This window comes from Gallinula chloropus (genome assembly GCF_964237585.1).
Source record: "Gallinula chloropus genome assembly, chromosome: 5".
NCBI classification, from domain to species: domain Eukaryota; kingdom Metazoa; phylum Chordata; class Aves; order Gruiformes; family Rallidae; genus Gallinula; species Gallinula chloropus.
Window position 1 is genome coordinate 62,591,900 of NC_140090.1, and position 19,107 is coordinate 62,611,006.

At 41.3% G+C, this 19,107-nt stretch overlaps 2 protein-coding genes across 2 annotated transcripts in view; one reads left to right on the forward strand and one right to left on the reverse strand.

The window, feature by feature from the left end:
* Positions 1 to 19,107, forward strand: part of WDFY4 (WDFY family member 4) — a gene marked incomplete at its 5' end in the record, with an annotated part of 126,702 nt that overhangs the window by 83,345 nt on the left and 24,250 nt on the right. The window contains 4 exons of the mRNA XM_084265324.1: positions 11,010 to 11,052; positions 11,803 to 11,922; positions 12,475 to 12,592; positions 13,288 to 13,397. Coding sequence (XP_084121450.1) covers positions 11,010 to 11,052; positions 11,803 to 11,922; positions 12,475 to 12,592; positions 13,288 to 13,397 — 391 coding nt within the window. The remainder of the gene's footprint in view (positions 1 to 11,009; positions 11,053 to 11,802; positions 11,923 to 12,474; positions 12,593 to 13,287; positions 13,398 to 19,107) is intronic.
* On the reverse strand, positions 1,314 to 2,102 carry LRRC18 (leucine rich repeat containing 18; the record flags this gene model as incomplete). The annotated part of the gene is made up of 1 exon (XM_084265325.1): positions 1,314 to 2,102. The coding sequence occupies one exon, from the start codon at positions 2,100 to 2,102 to the stop codon at positions 1,314 to 1,316; it is 789 nt and encodes a 262-aa protein (XP_084121451.1).

Here is a 19,107-nt window from a genome sequence, read left to right on the forward strand (position 1 = left end):
TTGGACTAAGCTCTTTGCCCAGACACGCTATTAATAATTGCACAGCTAAAGCATGAAAAGAATAAATGACTTGTCTGATGTATCATACAATGTTGAGGTAGTAGCATTTCTGGGAAAACTGTATCAGTTTTTCCATGTAGTCCGTAGGAATAATACACAGGAGTTCTGACTCCCAGGATCTACTATAGACATTTTAAAAAATTTAATGGGCTGTTACTGGTCAACTGAATACTTTGCCCCTGGCACTTTATTCTTCATTTAAATATACATAAATGTTTGTCATCACCATTACGTTACTACAGCCACAGCCAGCACCTCTTTTCATGTCATGGCTGACTGCTTTTATAATCTGCTTATTGCTTGTACCTGTATATTTCTGATTGCAGGCTGTCAGCACTCTCTGCCCTAGGAATGTGAGTTGAGCAAGTGAATACACATGCTCAGGTGGACACATGAACAGAAAGCCAAAATTAGTGTGGGGACACCAGACCTGATTTCCTCAATTCACCAGCTGGGTCTTGGATCATGGTAGAGAGTGACTTTTCTCTTAGTCACTGCTTAAGTGATCTGCCCAGGACCCTTGAAGAGAGACTGAGACAAAACACAATGAGCATAGGTAGCAGTGCTGATTGTGTCATGCAAGTTAGAGATCAATTTACCCAGATATAGTACCCAAAATCCCAGAGAATTTGCTTATGCAGAGTCTTGTCCCCTTGCTGGCAAACAGGATCACTGATTGTTTAGCTCTAAGCATTGTTTGCACTACTTAATTACTCCTGAGCATAACATTTGTGTCTGCCCCTGCTGAACTGAAATGAGCTCTTGGTTCCTACACTGACAGTGCCTATCTGAGATTCTCTGAGGGGCTGGTGGGAACCACTGCAGCAGAAGGTTCTCAGATCTGTTCCTTTTTCTCCAAATGGTATTTACTGAGAGTAGTTTAACTGTGTCTCACCCTATGAAAATTATCAGAAGTAATGTTTGGTGGAAGTGGTGTTGCTAGAAAAACTCCCTGGACACATGTACACACAGAAGACCAAAAAAACCCCAAACAAATCCAAACAAGGAGAACATGTTGTAGGAATGGGTCCAGATGGACATAGTCCTTCCTTTCCCAAAAGCATCCTTTCCAAATATACATCTGTTTCAGTTGGCTTTGGATTTTGTTTTAGAGACCACACAGATTTGCTTCTAAAACTGGATAGATCTTTAAAGGAAGAGAACTGAAGGAAAAGGAGGAGGAAGGAAGCCAGCTTTTAATTAGCTTGGGATTGACTGCATGGGGCATGGTCTGTGGAGTGCCTTGGTATATCTCAGAGATCTTTGCCTTTTAATCTCCATTCCTCTTGGTTATCCTTTGCAGAGGAATTAGGTGTAAGGAGTAAAGAGAAAGTTGGCTTCTTTGGGGGCTTGGGTGTCACATTCTTTAACTTGTTCAGCTTGTCCTTCTCATCCTGACATATCTTTAGGCAGGAAGAGCACAGATCTTTCTCTTGTACTAAGTAAAGTGTTTTTACACGTTTAACGGAGTCATCAGGCTCTTCTTGGTTTGTTGAATCTGGGAAAGGGTTTCTTTCTGCATTCAGTTTCTTGAGATTGGGGAGCTTTTTCACACTGTTTGGGATACTGGTCAAGGCATTGTCAAAGAGACCTATCTCCTTAAGTTCCTTCAGAGCTCCAAGACTGGTGGGAATACTGTCAAGACAGTTCAAGCCAAGGTTGAGAATATGCAGGTTCTTGAGAAGGTTCAATTCTTCTGGCAGATTTTTGGTGGTCAGCTTGTTGTTGCTTATATTCAGGTAGAAAAGGTTCTGAAGTGTACCTATTGCTGCAGGCAGCTCCTCAAGCTGATTACTATGCAGATCCAGCCAGCGCAGTTTCTGGAACTTTTGGATGCTACTTGGAATCTTTTTCAACATGTTTCTGCTCAAATCAAGTTCATCCACATCATCCAGTTTCAGAATGATGTTGGGGAAGGTGGTGATACCCATCTTGCTTAAGTCAAGACGACGCCCTCCATCAAAAGATATCCGGATGGAATTTTTGGCAATTTTCAAGGTGATCTTCTTCCCCTTTTGTGCTTTTGCTTTCCCCTTGGCCATCTTTCTTCAGAGAACCAGATCAGATTCTGTGGATAAAATGTAGGAACTTCAGTAAAGCCTTTGAAAGCAGTACCTGTTAATCCTTAATTAAAAACGAAATAATCACATAATTATAAATTAACATGACCACTGGATTCTTCAGAAGTCTTTTTCTTTTAAGGTCAGGACTTCAAAACTCTGAAGTGGGTGAAATTCTAATAATTTACAATATTAATTTACTGTATAGCATCTATATTGCACTGCAAGTGGGACACATTTTCTGTCTTTCATCCCTAGATACTGATTTGAGATCAGCATGTTATGAAACTGAATGAAATGGGTTGTCACTCATCAGCTGTTTGAGAACCTAAGCAAAACATATTGTGGATCTCAATCCAGTCATTGGGGACTGCAGTAAAATAAACTGTCCAAAACTGTACTTATTCTAACAGACCTTCTTTATAGGCCTGGCATCTGTTGACAGGATGGTTAAACATCCTGTTAATGGACCTGAGATTTGGGCTCTGGACACTATTGAAAGATTAAATAGTTAAAGCAAATTATTAAGAATCTTGGTTTAACCAGAAGCTCAGGAACATAGTGAGCTCCCAGATTTGCCGGGACTGCCTGCAGGGCAGATTGCAACAGGGGGTCTGTGTTAGTGCAGCTTAATGAAATGTTAAACCTGGCCTAGGTAAGTGTCTTCCTGTGCTTTTAAGGACAGACTGGTACTCTCTTTCCATCTGTGCCATGGGATAGATGGACTCCCACTGTGATGTGCCCTCAAAAATTGCATGTAGGTCTTCTTGTCAGACTTTTGACTCTCACTGATGCTCAGCATGTGCTGTGTTGAATTGAGGCCTCTGTGAGTGGTGGTCCACTGTAGTCTCAGGTTTGGTGAACTGTCTAATCAAAGGTCACCAAATACAGCTGCTAATTGTGTCGGGGTGACAAAAGAAACAGGCTGATTCCCTGGAAATGGATGACAATGTCCCTTTCAGCCAGAGTGAAGAGAAGAGCATGGGTTACAGCTGGCTAATCTCAGGATGGTGTGAGTGCTCTGGCATTTAATTGTGAAGAGTCAAATCGCAGCTTTGATGAATGATTGTTTGGGACAAAATACAGATTTGTGTATAATACATTTATTAGAAAAGCTTCATTACAAAGCCTTCAGGCTTTTTGGCTTCTCATTAATCATGTGCAAATACATGAAAGAGAAGCTCAGGCTACAACTAAGGCATTTCAGCTCCTTTTCAATTACATGCCATAGCCAAATATAATGCAAAAGCAAAGGGGATCTCTGCCAGTTACCACCCACCCTCCTGAGAGCTCAGTAATGTGGCAGATGCTTCAGAAAATCCTGGAAGCAGCACAGTGCGGTCAGTCTTCCCCTGAGGGTATATTTCAAGATTGAATCTTTGTTATTTTATATTAAAAAGAATTAAACACAGTTAAATCTTTCTGTGTCTGTCAGTCCCACGTCTCTGTCTCTCACCAGTACTTACAGGCTTGTATTACCCTTATATCTGATGGCCTCTCTTCACTGCATTTAACCCTACAGTGCCCCAAGGGCAATATCAGTGCTATTCTTTTCCATACTGCAGGCTGGTAACTGAAGCAAAGTACTGAAGTGGAAATGAAGCACTTTCCCCACCTTTGTTTATGTTAGCTTAAATAATGAGAGGGTAGGAAGTCCTGGAAATCACAACAATAGTTCTTAATCACAGGTCACTCATTTTAATAATTTGATGCAATAGTCTTTTTGTCAGTTCCCTGAAGATAAAATTCAGCTGCATGGGAAGCACCAGAGCCCTGCTACTGCTACAGGACACCTCAAATCCCTTGCTGGTGCACAGAGGGAGACTACTACACTTCAGAAAAAGATCTGCAGGGCAGCTTCCTCTTGTTTTGGCAGGATGGGAAGAGACTTTCTGCTTCCTACAGTTGATGTGAACCTGGTGACTTTGGGGTCCAAATTCCTTCTTTGTTTGAATTCTGAGCCAATTTTTGTTTGAATTTTATGTTGGACAAGTTGACCAAAACGTTTAGTACATTTTGATTGGTGAAGTTCTTCAGCCAAGTATTGCCTTTTTAAAAAAATGAAAGGGAACTCAATGAAAAATACTTTTTTTTTTCCTCCTAAATGCAAAATTATTATTTCTTTTAAAATGCTCATTAAAACCTCCATAAAACTCTCAGAAAACATTTTTTCCGTTCCTAGTCATTTATATACATATATATATATTTATTATTATTATTATTATTTATTTTAAATCCAGGGGGAAACATCGATCCGAGCCAGTTTCCTTAAAAATCCCAGCTACACAAAAAAACTGCCCGTTGTGCAGCCGGTTCCCATGGCTGGTGTCCCCGGTGCTGTGCGTGCTGGGAGCACTAGAGGGAGCCGGGGGTAGAGGTAGAGTGCTGGAGGCTTGGCAGGGATAAGGGAGCTTACTTAATCTTACTTACCTTACTTAACCTTTCAGGTTTGGCTACTTCTCTGTCAGTAGCCCTTGGCAACTTGTTACAAAGTTTCAACCTGGACCTTTCCGATGTTTAAGAAGCCCAAACAAACAGATCAGTACCATTTCCCTAAGGGCAGATCTCTTTGTATCATGCACTGGTTAATAGCTGGACTTCAAAGAGATTTAAACACCTGAAGGTCTCCAGTTGTTTTGGGGTTTTTTGGATTGGTTTGGGGTTTTTTGTTTGGTTTGTGTTTTCGGTTTATTTGGTTGGGGGGGGGGGGGGTTGTTTGTTTGTTTGTTTTTAATTCTACCATGGACCTGTAAGATGCACTGCTCAGGAAAAGATGAATCCCTAGGGAGTGCTCATGCTTTCCAAGTGCTATTTCCTTTGAATTGAATGTGGGTGCTACATTTCAAACTTACAGAAAGGTGATTTTCAGTTCCAGAGACAGGGAAAAGCATTAGTTCTGTAGAAACACCACAGCACACCAGACAGCTTGAAGGGGATGAATAGCTCTCTTGTCTCTGCATGCTTGTAAACTAATTATCAGTGTTTCACAGGGCTGTAACTGGAGATAATGGAGCTTACTTAGCCATGTCTCATTTTCTTTAGCTCTGCATAAGAGAGCTCAAGTTCTGTAACCACTGATATTAAAAATTCAGGAATCACAGGAGCCCTCCTTGCTGTAAATGTTAATTATGCCTGTTTGATCTCATGCTTGCAGTGCATCTCCTGGGATAGCAAAGGGAGAGATACACGTTGCCCTACAACCTGAGAAATTATAATGACGAGAGGGAACTCTATTCATTTTTATTGAAACTCCTCACCCCACTGCCAGGTTCACCCTCTGAATTGCTGGCAAACCTTTGCCCAAGGGTGAGGATGCTGCATTTCTACGTGATTAAGTCTTACTAAAGAGGACCATGATTAGAAAGCTCTTTCCCTTTTTATCCACACTTGAATAAAATCTTACATCTGGATTGGGCTTTTGAAAGCCCAGGGGTAGCCCCAGAGCTTGTTTCAGGACCTCCTCCGTGGTTCTGCCTTTCTTTTCCTCCCACAGGTTCATGATTCCTACTTCACTCCACAGAACCATCTTGAACTAGTCAGTGAGAAGTTTTCTCTGTCTTTCCTCCTGGAAGTCTGTGTAATGTAGTGAAGATTGCCTAGCCCAACATCTATGCATGCCCTGCATGCATAGGGGGCAGGAAGGCAGTGAGGTGACATACTTGAATTCACCCAGGGAATAGCTCTACAGAAATACTTTTATATAAAACTTTAAAAAAGCATTCATACAATGAATTATTTTTGAAGTTCCAGCTAGGGTAGGCTTTTATTTCCCTGCTTACAAGTCTGTTACCATTTCTTTGTTGTTGGATACGACCTGTTGTAGAAGAGATTAATTCGTTGGCAATCTTAAATGCAGTCTCCTGCTAACAGTCAGGTTTATACTGCATCCTGGCATGAGGGAGAGGTTTCCTTTCTTAATTTTCTTATGTCTCTTGATCACTTCAGAGTCACTGTGCTACCAAAGAGTGCAAGGTCCCTTATAAAACCAGGGCCTTCCATGAAAAAACGGAATTCTTTTTTTTTATCATAACAGTTCTGCCAGACTGCCTCCCCCACCCCCCACCCCGCACAAGACCTTACCGGCTAGCTGCTAGGAAGGCACAGAAGGCGACGTATAGGTGTCACAAGCTCCTTGGATTTTTCAGTGCTGTGGGATGAGTCTTCGTGGTCTGTTACTGTGCACTTGTCCTCTGTCTACTCTTCTTTGAGTAATGTATTAGTTGTTCAGTCTGTAAACAGACCCGTGAGCTGGGAGCACAGTACAACTTCCTTTTCACAGTCCTGCAAATTTTGAATTGCCCTTCCTTGATAGAAAATGGCAGCCCGTCAAGAAGCTTGCATATGTGAGTGTGTGTGCAGGGCAGGAGGGCTGGGTGGTAGCAGGAGTGGCAAAGAGGACTTTCCCAGCTCCAGGGTGTTTCTATAACAATTCTCCTTCCACAGCCCGTGAAACTTTTGTTCCTAAGCAACAGCCGTGCTAGGTCCTTGGAGATCATTAGCATAATGACTGGTTCCAGCATGCAAGTTCAAGCTGGAGGGGAAAGAACCGAACCACATGCAGTGCCTGAAAATGTTGGATTTCAAATTGTGCAGAAAGAAAAAGCATCTGGACCTGGTTTAGAAGCAGTTTGTCAGGTTCTAATGTTGCCTTAACTGTCCATTTTAGTCATTTGGCTATTTAGTTTTACTTGGCTGTAATGCAGTATGAGATACTTGTGTGTGTTAAAACATAGTTAGTTTGTGATACCATCCTTAGCACTTACCATACCAGGTACATATGGATACCAGAGGGGAAGGCTCATTCAACAGCAGAGGGGATAAGACCTGCAGTTTCTATTCATCTATCTCTGAGCCTTCAAGAGTGCGGTTGGTACAATTCCCCTTTGTAGCATGTGAATTCACTAGAATTTGTTTCTCTGATTGGGGCTACCAAGCTCAAGCTTTTAGTAAGCAGTTGCAACCATTTCAAAATAGCATCCGGGAAAAAAAGAGAGATGAGAAGTAGCTGTGTGGTTTGTGGCAGGTATTGTTCACAGGAGATGCAACACCGAGGTCCTTCTCTTGCTGATAATGTATCTGGGGTGTTATTGGCATAAAGAAGTTGATGACATTGTGCTTGCCTGATTCTGGGGTTGGAGATTGCATTCTGTTCACCTCAACAAATTAATTGAAATTACTTGACATTTTTCTTCTACAACCTGAAGTGTGCCTGGGTGCAGCACTTCTGCGGGGAAAATGTTATCTCTTTAAGTCTGTGAATACACGTGGTGCCAATAGTGTTCTGTAAATGAGGGAGATTCTTTTCTTTGTCCCTGGTCCCTCCAAGAGAGCCTATTTCAAGGAGCCCCACTTCAATATTATACTTATTTATAAAATTTGGTTATATCTTTATTCTTGAGCACAGAGTAAGAATACCCAGCTTCTGGACTGGTACAAGCAAGCAAGGAGGATACTATATCTTTTTTTTTTTTTTTCTAAAGTAATCTAATACTTTTCTGAGATCTGAGAGAGACTTGATTGTTCCACATGGAAAGCTGATATACCTTGTGGCCTCTTCTTCCCTCTTTTGATGGCAGGACTCGAACCTAGTTTGTGGCTTAACAGGAAGGGGATTTTCCTCACAGTATTTTTGGTAATTGCAAAGATTCTTTATGAAAAATGGCATTAGGGGAGCCTTGGCACTGTTTTTTGTCTGGGTGGCAAAAAGACAAAATTAAAGCAGCTTTGTGAAGTCTAATAACCCAGTTAACATTATTGAAATTGTAGTATTAATTTCAATGGGGGCAAAACCTTATCCTTTGAGATTAGATTATCTGCTATGAATCTCCAAATGGGTTGAGTTTCCACCTGTCTAGCAAATGGAGAGCACTGGCTACCAAGAGACTGAGATCATAGTCTGATGTTAATGGCAGAGGGATTAATAAATCACTTATGCATAGTGTAGCCAAAAGTGGATCTTCATTAGCACACATCATACTTCGATTCTGCTGTGGCTAGAGCCCTACAAATATCATATAGATTCAGATATAGATATATATGTAATTACTTCTCTTGACTTCATGTAACTTCACTACCTCTTGAACTTTAGTTACTTGTATTTATAAAGCACTTATGTTTTCTTTTCAAACTAGCCTTTCATTATTTATTTACCTTGAAATGAAATAAATTTGGTTGCATGGCTGCAGTTCATATACATTGAGCCTTTGTTACATTGGCTAGAGAGGTGTTGCCTGAAAGAATGCTGATTAATTACTAAGGAGAAGGGAGCAATAGGCTTTATCTGCATGTAATGCAATCCATGTAATGAAACCCTGTGAGTCAATGAGTGAGCATGAGAAATTCCAGATCACTGGGGACTTGGAGGGAGCATCCTCTCTGGTCCCCTGAGGGCCAGAAGGATGGCTCTTACAGGAGTCTTATTTAGCCTTGCATATTTTCATCACACAGTGAGCTCATCAAAACCCTTCCAAAGTCAACAGAGAGAGGTCATGTTGACCCTTGTAGAGTCCGTATTAGTTGTTTAGGGCTTCTGGCAAGCAGAGCAAGAATTCCACTGGAGGTTTATGGCACCCACAAGTCAGCATATTTGCATAACATACAGACTGTCCCAGTTTGTAGTCCTGTCTGTAGTATTTTAGTTCTCTTAAAATGCTCCCACTTCAAAATGTTGGAGGACTGATGGATTCAGCAGGTTTGTACATTAGGTAATCTCCTGCTTTCAAACTTTGCCATAAATCCAACATAAACCTGGGCAGTTTTAGTGAGTATCTGCCAACGTAGAAAGAGAAGAACCTAAACTGATCCCTCTGTGACACACACCCTAATCCAACTACTTTGCAAATACTGCCAGGAATCCTGGTCCTATTCCATCCCTTTGAGATTCTCTCTCCAAGTTCCAAATGTCTTTTGAAGATTTTACAAAGGCCAGTGGGGCAAAGTTCTCTGAAACTCACATATGTAGCAAGAGGGCTGAATTGTAAAGGGTAAGGACTCATGATACCTGTTTTTTACTTTAGAATTTCTGCATTTTTGAGCTATGTTTGGTTCAAACTAGGGGTACAAAATCACACTAACTCTACTCTAGTCGATGGATTTTCTCCTGATTTACATTCTGTAAATTAGACCCTTTTATAATCTGTTAAATTACTTGGCCAAAGAGTTAAAGATTCTATTTTCCCATATCAGATATGAACTGCGCCTTTTTGCATTGCCTTTTTTTTTTTCTATAAATATAGCCTATCATTGTTAGGTTTCATTTACTTAGCAGGAGAACTAAAGGAAGCTTAGGAGTTGTGGACCATGAGTTATAACTGGTCCGGGTTTCATGTTTGTTCATGAAATAGGTTATTACTCAGGCTATGCAAAATCCTTCCTTCAGATACACAAGTTTCTCTGAAGATACTATCTAGTAGAGTAATAAAATATTGTGTTAAGTAAACTGTAGTGTTTTTCCTTTATGTACACTATGAACTGGTCCAGGAGTGAATAGGCAGTAAAATAATGATTTTATAATCATGAGAGGTAATTTACAAGAATTTACTACTGCAAATGCAATAAAACTGTAATGATCATAGACCATTCCAGTGTTTTATTTAGTTCTTTGAGGCTGCTTTAGCCTAGCTTTGTGAATTTCTGCCATGGTCAAATACAGAGCACAAGAGTGCAAAATAGCAGCTAGTACTTCCTGTAGCAATTTTATAATCTGTGGCTGAACCAGTTTGCTCACACTTTGAGAATGTAGTAATCCCGTCTCTGAGCTGGCACTTCAGGATCTCCTACCACCAGTTACGTCGTGTGAGTAACCCTGTTTACTTTGGCAGATCAAATGCTTCTTCAATCCAGAAGCTGCCATTTGTCTCAGCTTGGACTCTAGGAACTGGCAAGAGCCAATAGTCAGATAGTGACTCACCTTCTAGTTGAGTGTAACTGAAATGTTACTTTTGCTCTGAAACTTTGACCTCTTTCCCTTTTCAGATTAATGTTTAGACTCTGACTTCAGATGGCTTGGTTTTTGTTTAACTTTTTACTGAAAAAGTTGCATTTCTGAAAATGAAAAGAGTGGCAAAACTACATTGACTCTATTACTTTAAAAAGCTCTTAAAATGGCAACCCATTTTTTAAGGACTATATTAGTTTCAAAGTGTTTTATGCAAAAGTGATACGGGAACTGATGCACCACTATTTTCAAACTATTATTTTCAGAAGGCTTCAGAAAACAATGAGCCTTTGAGAAGAAAGCTTCAGAATGGGAACAGACAGTCTTAATGGTACCTGTCACTAGCACTCTTGCTCTACGGGGGAATGAGTTTGGCATAACAGACTGATTAGCAGCATGGCTTAGATTGGAACAGCTGAGGCAATTGGTGTCCCCAGCTGTCCATCTGCCTCTGCTGCAAGGGCATCTTCTCTGACCGTGAATCAGCTTCTGAATTCTTGCTGTTTACCATGTGGCATCACCACCGCAGTTTGTGGTGATATCATAAGGCAAACAGAATCCATACTTAGCACCACCATCCTACTTCCACCTTTTTAACCTTAATAAATATCATACTTTAAATGATACGTCATTCAGGAGAAGACCAGCCAGTAACTTGGGCAGAGTGAGCATATTACAAGGAGAGTGACTGAGTGATAAATTCATCAGCCATTTGAAGCTAGGTCATCCCTGTTCATCAGACAGAACTTTCCTTTCTAATGAAAACAATAATTAAATTTTTATTGTGGAGCACTAACCTAACCAATGGCACTCTGATTTTGGGATTATTTTGTCAATGATGACTTCTAGTCTTGGTGTTCTCTTGTTTCTGTGAGATGAGAGCAGGGCCACAGGGAACACAGACATTATCATTCTGAAACATATTATTTCAATCAGATGTCTGTTTCATACAGGAGACACTCAGGAGGAGAAAAGACAATGCTCCAGAAGTGGCAGGTAAGCTAAATCTTGTTTGCACATGGTTAAAGGAAGAATTTCAGCACCTGTCTGCATGTCTGTGCACAGATCTTTGTGCCTACGGCCTAAGCTGTTTTCTCACTGCTGGAGGTGAGGTTATTGGCAGGAAGAGCAGAATATTTACATCTGGTTATTGCAGAGGTTTTGCACTCTTGCTGTGAAACATATGGTGCTACTGTCTGGCAGATTAAGTGTGATTTTATGCACATCTTTAAACCGAGACGAAAGAGAGCCACCCAGTTGAATGACTGTTTACAGATCATCTTTATATCTAAGTCAGCATACCTCTCATTTTCACAGATGTTTTGCTGAACTGAGATGCATTTACTTGCTTGTACACCTAGTCTTGGTGACCCAAGACACATTGAAGAAATCTGTACTTCATGCAGTCTTTCCTGTAAAGGCAGTTGTCCAGGATTTTCCAGTATACAGGTTGCATGCATTTGCCTCACTTTTAAACTGGAAAAAAGTGCTCTGTTATGCAAACACAGCATAAAAGCAATGGGTGATTATAGACAAATGCAAATGGCCTGTGTGAAGAAGAGCCAGAATGAAGACTCGGATTCTGTTGAATGGATTGCTATATGAGATGTTGCATGCTGATATAACTATTTATAATTCTTGTCCTGGTGGACCTGGGAACCACAGGGCTCTGAGGGTCCCTTTGAGGCATGGTTTTCCAAGGGTTGAGTTTAGGAGATTTTAATGCTTCTTTCCTTTCCCTGGCAGAAGAGGGAGATCAGTAACTTTGATTACCTCATGTACCTGAACACATTGGCTGGCCGCAGCTACAACGATTACATGCAGTATCCTGTGTTTCCATGGGTCCTCGCTGACTATCACTCCAAGGTCAGTGCTTGCTGAAGCATTCTGTACTTTCTATGACAGCAACTATCCAGATGTTTGTTGAATGATGCAACTGAAGCAGAGGGGTCTAAACCAACTGTTCAAAATTTGAGTTAGTTCATTCGAATTGTACCAATTCTATATAGATTAGCCTTATATTCAAATCACTGTGAGGGTCATTATGTGGTTCAGAAAGGTGGACAAACACCTGTTAAGTACTTACATATGTAAAGGCAGGCTGCATCAGCTCAGAAGATAGGCAGGGACAGGCTTCTATGATGCCTGACAAGGAGGTTTGGACAGAAAAGCCTTGAGAGCAATTTGCTACCTGCCAGGTAGACCTGCTCCTTGTACTCCCTGCAGTGGCACATGCTAGCAGTCTTTCCAAGTTCCGTCCCAGTTCTGGAGATGGGTGCTTCAGTACTGAGTCTGTAGAGGTCTTGTATAGGTGAAACTTCCAACACAGCCTTACTGCTCCCCAGTGTCACTGAGCTAGTCATGATGTCCAAGATTCAGGGATCTAAAATCTACATCTTTGCTGGGTTTGCTTTTCAGATTCTAAACCTTACTAGTCCTCATACGTTCCGGGACCTATCAAAGCCCATGGGAGCACAGACTGTGGAGAGGAAATGCAAGTTCATCCAGCGCTACAAGGAGGTGGAAAAGAGTGAGGGTGAGTGTTTTAGGAGATTAACAGAGAGCAGAGGCTCGTGTCCCCTCAGGCCTTTGGGGATACTGCTGAATCACTCAGAAAAGTTCCAGACTTTCCAGAACTGTGGTTAAGGAAAGCGTTATGCCAATGAGGTCCTCTTGCTTCTGGATACAAGCTGGCTGAGAATTCTAAGAGAAATGACTCCTGTAAACACTGTTCTATGTGCCTGGTACTTGCTGCCTTCTGTTCTCTTGGGAAGGAAGAGATGCTACAGCAAAAGCCCATGTTCATTAAGAAAGACTGTGCTGATAGCTAAGCTGCATGCATTAGTGTTGTTTGTTAGCTAAACTGCACTTACAAGATCACTGTGTGCAGCTTATAGTTACTTTAAGAAAAGGAAACAGGACGTTGACCTCTGGAGATCAAGGCCTTTTTTGTTAGTAATGGGGAAAGGGATGGTCTGGAAAGTTAAAAGGCCTTGTTCTTCAGAGAATGAAATGTGGAAAGAAAAAAAAACCCCAAACAACCCAGAAATGGTAGTGGCTGCCCAGTCAATGAAAATATGCAAGGTGTGCTTTTGCTCACAGATACTTCAACACATCTGCTTTTAAAGAATTACCTGCTCCCTAGGTCTTAGGTGTGCTGTGACAATTGGATGCTATGGGCTTGAAATGGTGATATTTTGCACCATAATCTGATTTGTGTCAAATTTTCAGGAGACCTGTCAGCCCAGTGCCATTATTGTACTCACTATTCGTCAGCAATTATAGTTGCATCTTACCTGGTCCGAATGGAGCCATATACGCAGACCTTCTGTTCTCTGCAGGTAAGGGGCAAGATAACTTCCCTCCTACACATCTTTATGAACCATGTAGCACATTATAGTGGCTGTGTAATGAAGGGGGATTACATTAGTTAATTTTACTTTGTGTGAACAATTTACTCTATGTGAACTCTGGACTTACTGAAGGCTCTATGCTATATGTGTTTAAAGCATCTTAATGGCAGCTTGATTGATGCCTAACTATATTGGCTTTTTCTGAGGCAAAAGGATTATTTAGTTTTGATCCTGTGATGCATTTTGTGAGAACTGAGGCATATAAATACCTAGACAATCTTATGCTACTTGTCTGAACATACAACTCTGACTGGGTGTATAAGACTTAGACATTAGGTGTTATAAACCCAAATGCCCAACGCAATAATGGTGCTACAGGCAAGCACTTGGAGTTGCTGTGGTGGCAGAAAGAGTGTTCCTGAGTTCTGATGATGTTCCTGGGAATGATAAGAATCATGGGATCAACTCTGTGAAGGAGAAGTGGAGTGAGACTGTATGCAGTGCCCCTGAAAGAATATTTTGGTTTAGCTGGCTCTGAACTCAGCACTATTTTATGTTGCCAAATGCACTCACCATGGAAATGAATTTCATGGAAACTGAGCTTTAGGATTACCTTTCCTAGTGTATGGTGCACCGAATTTCCTGACCATCCTCTTCAGCAGGCAGCTGGTGATGCACACAGACTGTAGCAAACAGTTCATACCCTTATTTCTGTAATAGGGTCTACCAGGAGGACAGGTCCTCAAAAGTGTATTTTTTTTAAAAGAGTATCTTGCTGACATCTACCTATCCTTATGGAGCAATGTGAGGCAGATGTCTAGGTCAGAATATTTTACTCTGAGACTGCTGTATGTATGGTGAAAGGATGGCCAGGCCTCCTGCAGCTTTCAAAGTGCTTTGCTGATGTGCTGGTCTTTTTTCTTTCTCTCACTTTTTTTAATGAACTAATACAAATAAAGCACTGTGCTAATTAAGTAATAAGCCCTATGATATTGGCTGTTACCAGCAGTAGCTGATGGGTTAGTGAACCACCTGAGGCATTGGTTACCATCACACTCTGTGAGCCATATGTTAGCTGCAGTCATGAATGACTGTGGAGCAGTTATTTCTTCTTGTAAACAGCAAAGGCTGCTGTATCTCACTGGCACACTTGCCATGCATAGCAAGTTCCTAGTCTGAGTAGCTGCTTTGCAGCTGTGTTTTATGAGTGATTAGCAAGTAATGAGTATTTTTGTGGGGATAGATAACTTCAAAGGCTGCTGAGTTCTGAAGCACTCAAAATTTTGTCTGGATGTGGATCCACTGAAACTGGTGAACTTCTTCCATTCTCATTCCTTTGCTCTTACGTTGCCGCATGTTCAGCTGAGCTCCTTATTGTCATGCACCCCTAGTAAATGGTCCTATATGGGCTTGGGAATTGCTAACAGTGAGATGCAGTGAGGCAAACAGCAGAACTGAGAACTGTGTGGTCAACAGCAGAGTGGAAAAGGAGTACTCCCAAACAAGACCTTGGAAAGGTGTCGAGTTGGGGGCTGTGAAAGCTTCTCGGTGTTTCAAAGAATGGAAAAGCTATGCTTGTAACTGCAAACTGCCAGACTGAATGCACATGACAGGGAAATGCAACAACTTGGTGCACCCCTTGTAAAAACTTGATGCTGGTGTAACATCCTGTTTATCAAGTTAAAGAATTGATTTGTCCCTGATCACAGAAGGTGGCAGTGAGGAAGCATTGCCTCCAGTAAGGGAGCTGTACATGAGTTTACAAAGCATCATTTCTCATTGTACTTAAGCATATTGAGATTTGACTCTAGAAGAAAGTGTCTATGTACTTTGCATGTTGTACTGAAATGGATGAAAAACTGGCTCAAGTGTTGGATGGTACCTTCCACTTCACCTTAGTCAGCTACCTCCTAGAATTCCTTTCAGTTGTTGGTCTCAGCACCATAAAAATGGAGCAAACATTTCTGAGTTTAGGTCTTTGCTTGAAAGGCATTTTAGGACCACACCCCCTCACTAATTAGTGAGATTTGCTTCTGATTCAACTCAAATTTTTATCCCCTTCTATTCTTACCCCACTGTTCATTTCAGCTAGCAGGCTGATCACCTTTCCTGGTGTTTACTTCACAGAGAATGGGGTTCTTACTCTTCATTGTATCATTGACTCTTGAGCAGTCATTTAAGGACACTTTGAGATGATAGAATCATAGAATTGTAAGGGTTGGAAGGGACCTCGATAGATCATCGTGTCCAACCCTCCTGCCAAAGCAGCTCCCTAGCTCATATTGCACAGATAGGTGTCCAAACTGGTCTTGAATGTCTCCAGAGAAGGAGACTCCACCACCTCCCTGGGCAGCCTGTCCCAGGGCTCTGTCACCCTCTCTGTGAAAAAGTTCTTCCGCATGTTGGTGCGGAACTTCCTGTGCTCCAACTTGCAGCCATTGCCCCTTGTCCTGTCTCCACAGACCACTGAAAAGGGGCCAGCCATTTCCCCCTGCATCCCATACTTCAGATATTTATAAACATTAATAAGGTCCCCCCCTAGTCTTCTTTTCTCTAGGCAGTCCCAGCTCACTCAGCCTTTCCTCATAGGGGAGGTGCTCCAGTCCCTTAATCATCTTTGTAGCCCGTCTCTGGACTCTCTCAGGAGATCCCTGTCTTTTTTATACCAGGGAGCCCAGAACTGGACACAATAGTGCAGGTGGGGCCTGACCAGGGCAGAGTAGAGGGGGAGGATCACCTCCTTTGACCTGCTGGCCACACTCCTCCTGATGCACCCCAGGATCCCATTGGTTCTCTTAGCCACCAGGGCACACTGCTGGCTCATGGCCAACCTGTCATCAAGCAGGACCCCCAGGTCCTTCTCCACAGAGCTCTTCTCCAGCAGGTCATCCCCCAGCCTGTACTGATACAAGCGGTTTTCCTTCCCAGGTGCAAGACTCTACACTTGCTCTTGTTGAACCTCATCTGGTTTCTCCCTGCCCAGCTCTCCAGCCTTCTGGGTTTAATGACCTCCTAGGATCAATGATGCTTAGTTTTATAAATGAGGAGTTCTGACCTCTCTACAGAATATTTTGTATATATCCTGCTGAACTGTAGGTTTAAAAATCATATTTTTGTTGTATTTCTGGTGAAAGTATAGGGCCTCTACTGAAAGGAAACAAACTTATGTATCTAGCAATACAAAAGCCATAAAAGTTTATGTCGACTTGCAGTCTAAAGGCATAAAGCAATTCTTGATTCTCTTTTTCTCTTTCAGTGCAGTTTTTGCATTCATAGAGAGAGAAAACTCATTAATTTTGATATAAATATATGCAAATAAATTTATTAATATAGGAAATGGGAAAATCAGTTATTGCTTCCTTTATAAATAATACAGGCTTAAGTTTTAAAGATATTACTTTTCCCTAAAATGAATTAGACAGCCAGGGAAAATATCACATTTTTTCGTGGTGGTAATATCTTTAACCAGATTTGTCGCGCTAACAGCATTTCCTATGTATATATTATTTTTATTTAATACAGGTAATCTTTTTATTACAAATCATATTGTTTCTCAGGAGATTACCATCAGCTCTCATAAAAGCAGCAAAAAAAGATGAAAAAGCATCAATCACCACCAGACACAGCATGCTGTGTGCAGATTAAATATACAAAGCCCTTTAATATGCTTCAATGAGATACTTGTTAGCTGTTGATTTATTTATAGTCCTCCTTCTACTCTGTTTTAATTTCAATTTGAATTTGACTCCAAGGGTCCCCGCGTAATAATGATCAAGAACAAGATGACCTTGTGCATCAGATTAACTCCAGCTAGGCTTACTCATGTGATTAGCCACTTTTTCACTCAGTCCCTTGAGTGGGTGTGGGAAGGCTTCATAGTTGTCAGTGGTATAAGGAAGAACAACATAAAATACCAGGCAGTACATGGAGCTGTGCTGCCATTTAGGGATGAGCCTGGACCAAAAACCTGGTCAGAGTTTGCTTAAGGGGAAACAGCGTCTGGGTCTTTCTATGCGGAACATTTGTTGGCTTTGCGTGTCTATCTCAAAAGACAAGCAAGGAGATGTGGCTTCAGAACTTAGGGTTTATTTAACTTTGTCTTTCAGTAGCCTTTCTCTGAGGGTCACTTCCTCTGAACAAAAGGTAGTGGAAAAAAGTATTTCTTGATTTGTAGTTCCCAGACTTAGCAGGGTTTGTTGATCCAAAGGGGTTGCTTCATAAGCGTGCAGGTATTCAGGGAGTTAAAAGGACAGTTGTTCTTACCATCACAAACCAATATGGGAAATGCTGCTCAAGATTTATCTGGTCCATGGAAATGGCATCCCATCCTTACATCATAAGGATGCTTAGATGTTCCTATTTAATAAAAGTGCAAGTCAGAGCTTTGCCTGACTGTTATTGTAGAGAAGGACAGCATCCTCCTCATCTGGCATACGCTACAGGCAGAGAGAAAACCAAAAGCTACCAAGTTTTCTCAAGATGTCACCCAGGGACAGAACCTGGATGAATCTCCTATTCATTAAGAGATTCACTCTGGCACCACCTCTGGGTTTTAGTGTCTTCATTCTGGCTATCCTGCTGGCCTGTTCTTTTTGCTTTGTGAAAAAGCTGTGAGGATTGAATGCTGGAAGATGAGTAATCATTCATACATTTTCACTCCACTGCAGAACTATTTAAAGGCAATCTCTCTCAAGCCTTGGCAGTGGGATGTAGTGTTATGTCCTGTGACATAATCCAAATTAATTAACTCCAATATGAAATACATGTATCAGCCTAGGAGCATGTTGCAGTTGGACGGCTATACTGCTGCCAGAACCTGAACTAGGTTTTGAGAAACAATTTGTTGCTGTCACTTTATACAGTTGGAAAGTAAGTGTTCTACTGAAACTGTTTGCTTTTACCGACAGACTCATTCAGGTGATCTCCAAAAACTGATTATTTGGTTATTTGCGTTACTGTGAAAATTTTATGTTAAATCCTTTCATGCTCAGTGTAGGGATCCCTGTGCAAAAGTTAAACTGTATTTTTACAAATGCACAGTATCTGAAATCTCATTAGAAAATCCCTCAGAAATTATGGATCCAGTGTAAGGCATATACTTTACTTGGTGAGGGCTGATTATGATGATATTTTTTGTTTTTTAATTTCTTTTTGAGGCCTTGGTTCAGAGTGATGTCCAGGGCTACTAGAGCTGCTTTTGTCTAATGTTTGACTCTCATTAGACTAAACATGTTCAAATGCTCTCAGGATGTGAGCTAGTATTTCTCCATACTGATTCAGCTTGGGACTCAGACATTCTTCCCCTTTTTATGCTGTCCCTCATTCCAATATGGAATTAAAATGTCCATTCCAGCTCCTGCCCTTCTTGCTCCTAGGCCTTTCATATTTGCCTGGATCTGATAGATGTTAATTCAGTGGTACCCCATCTTCCCAAAGGCTTTTCTCTGGAGGATTGCTCATAAGATCGTTCACAGCTATTTGGATCACAACTGAAAGGAAAACACTGAAGTTGTGTTCACTGTTTGCAAATCACTTCGGGATGAAAGGAATGAATTGCCTTCAGAAGCATTAAAATAGATATACTGATATTCTCAAGCTAGCCGTGATCATTTCTGCTTGCCTCTCTGTTATTGCAAGACTGAGCTTTATGGTGTTCTCAACCTGTGTACCTACAAATCATGTCTAAGACAGCCCCTAA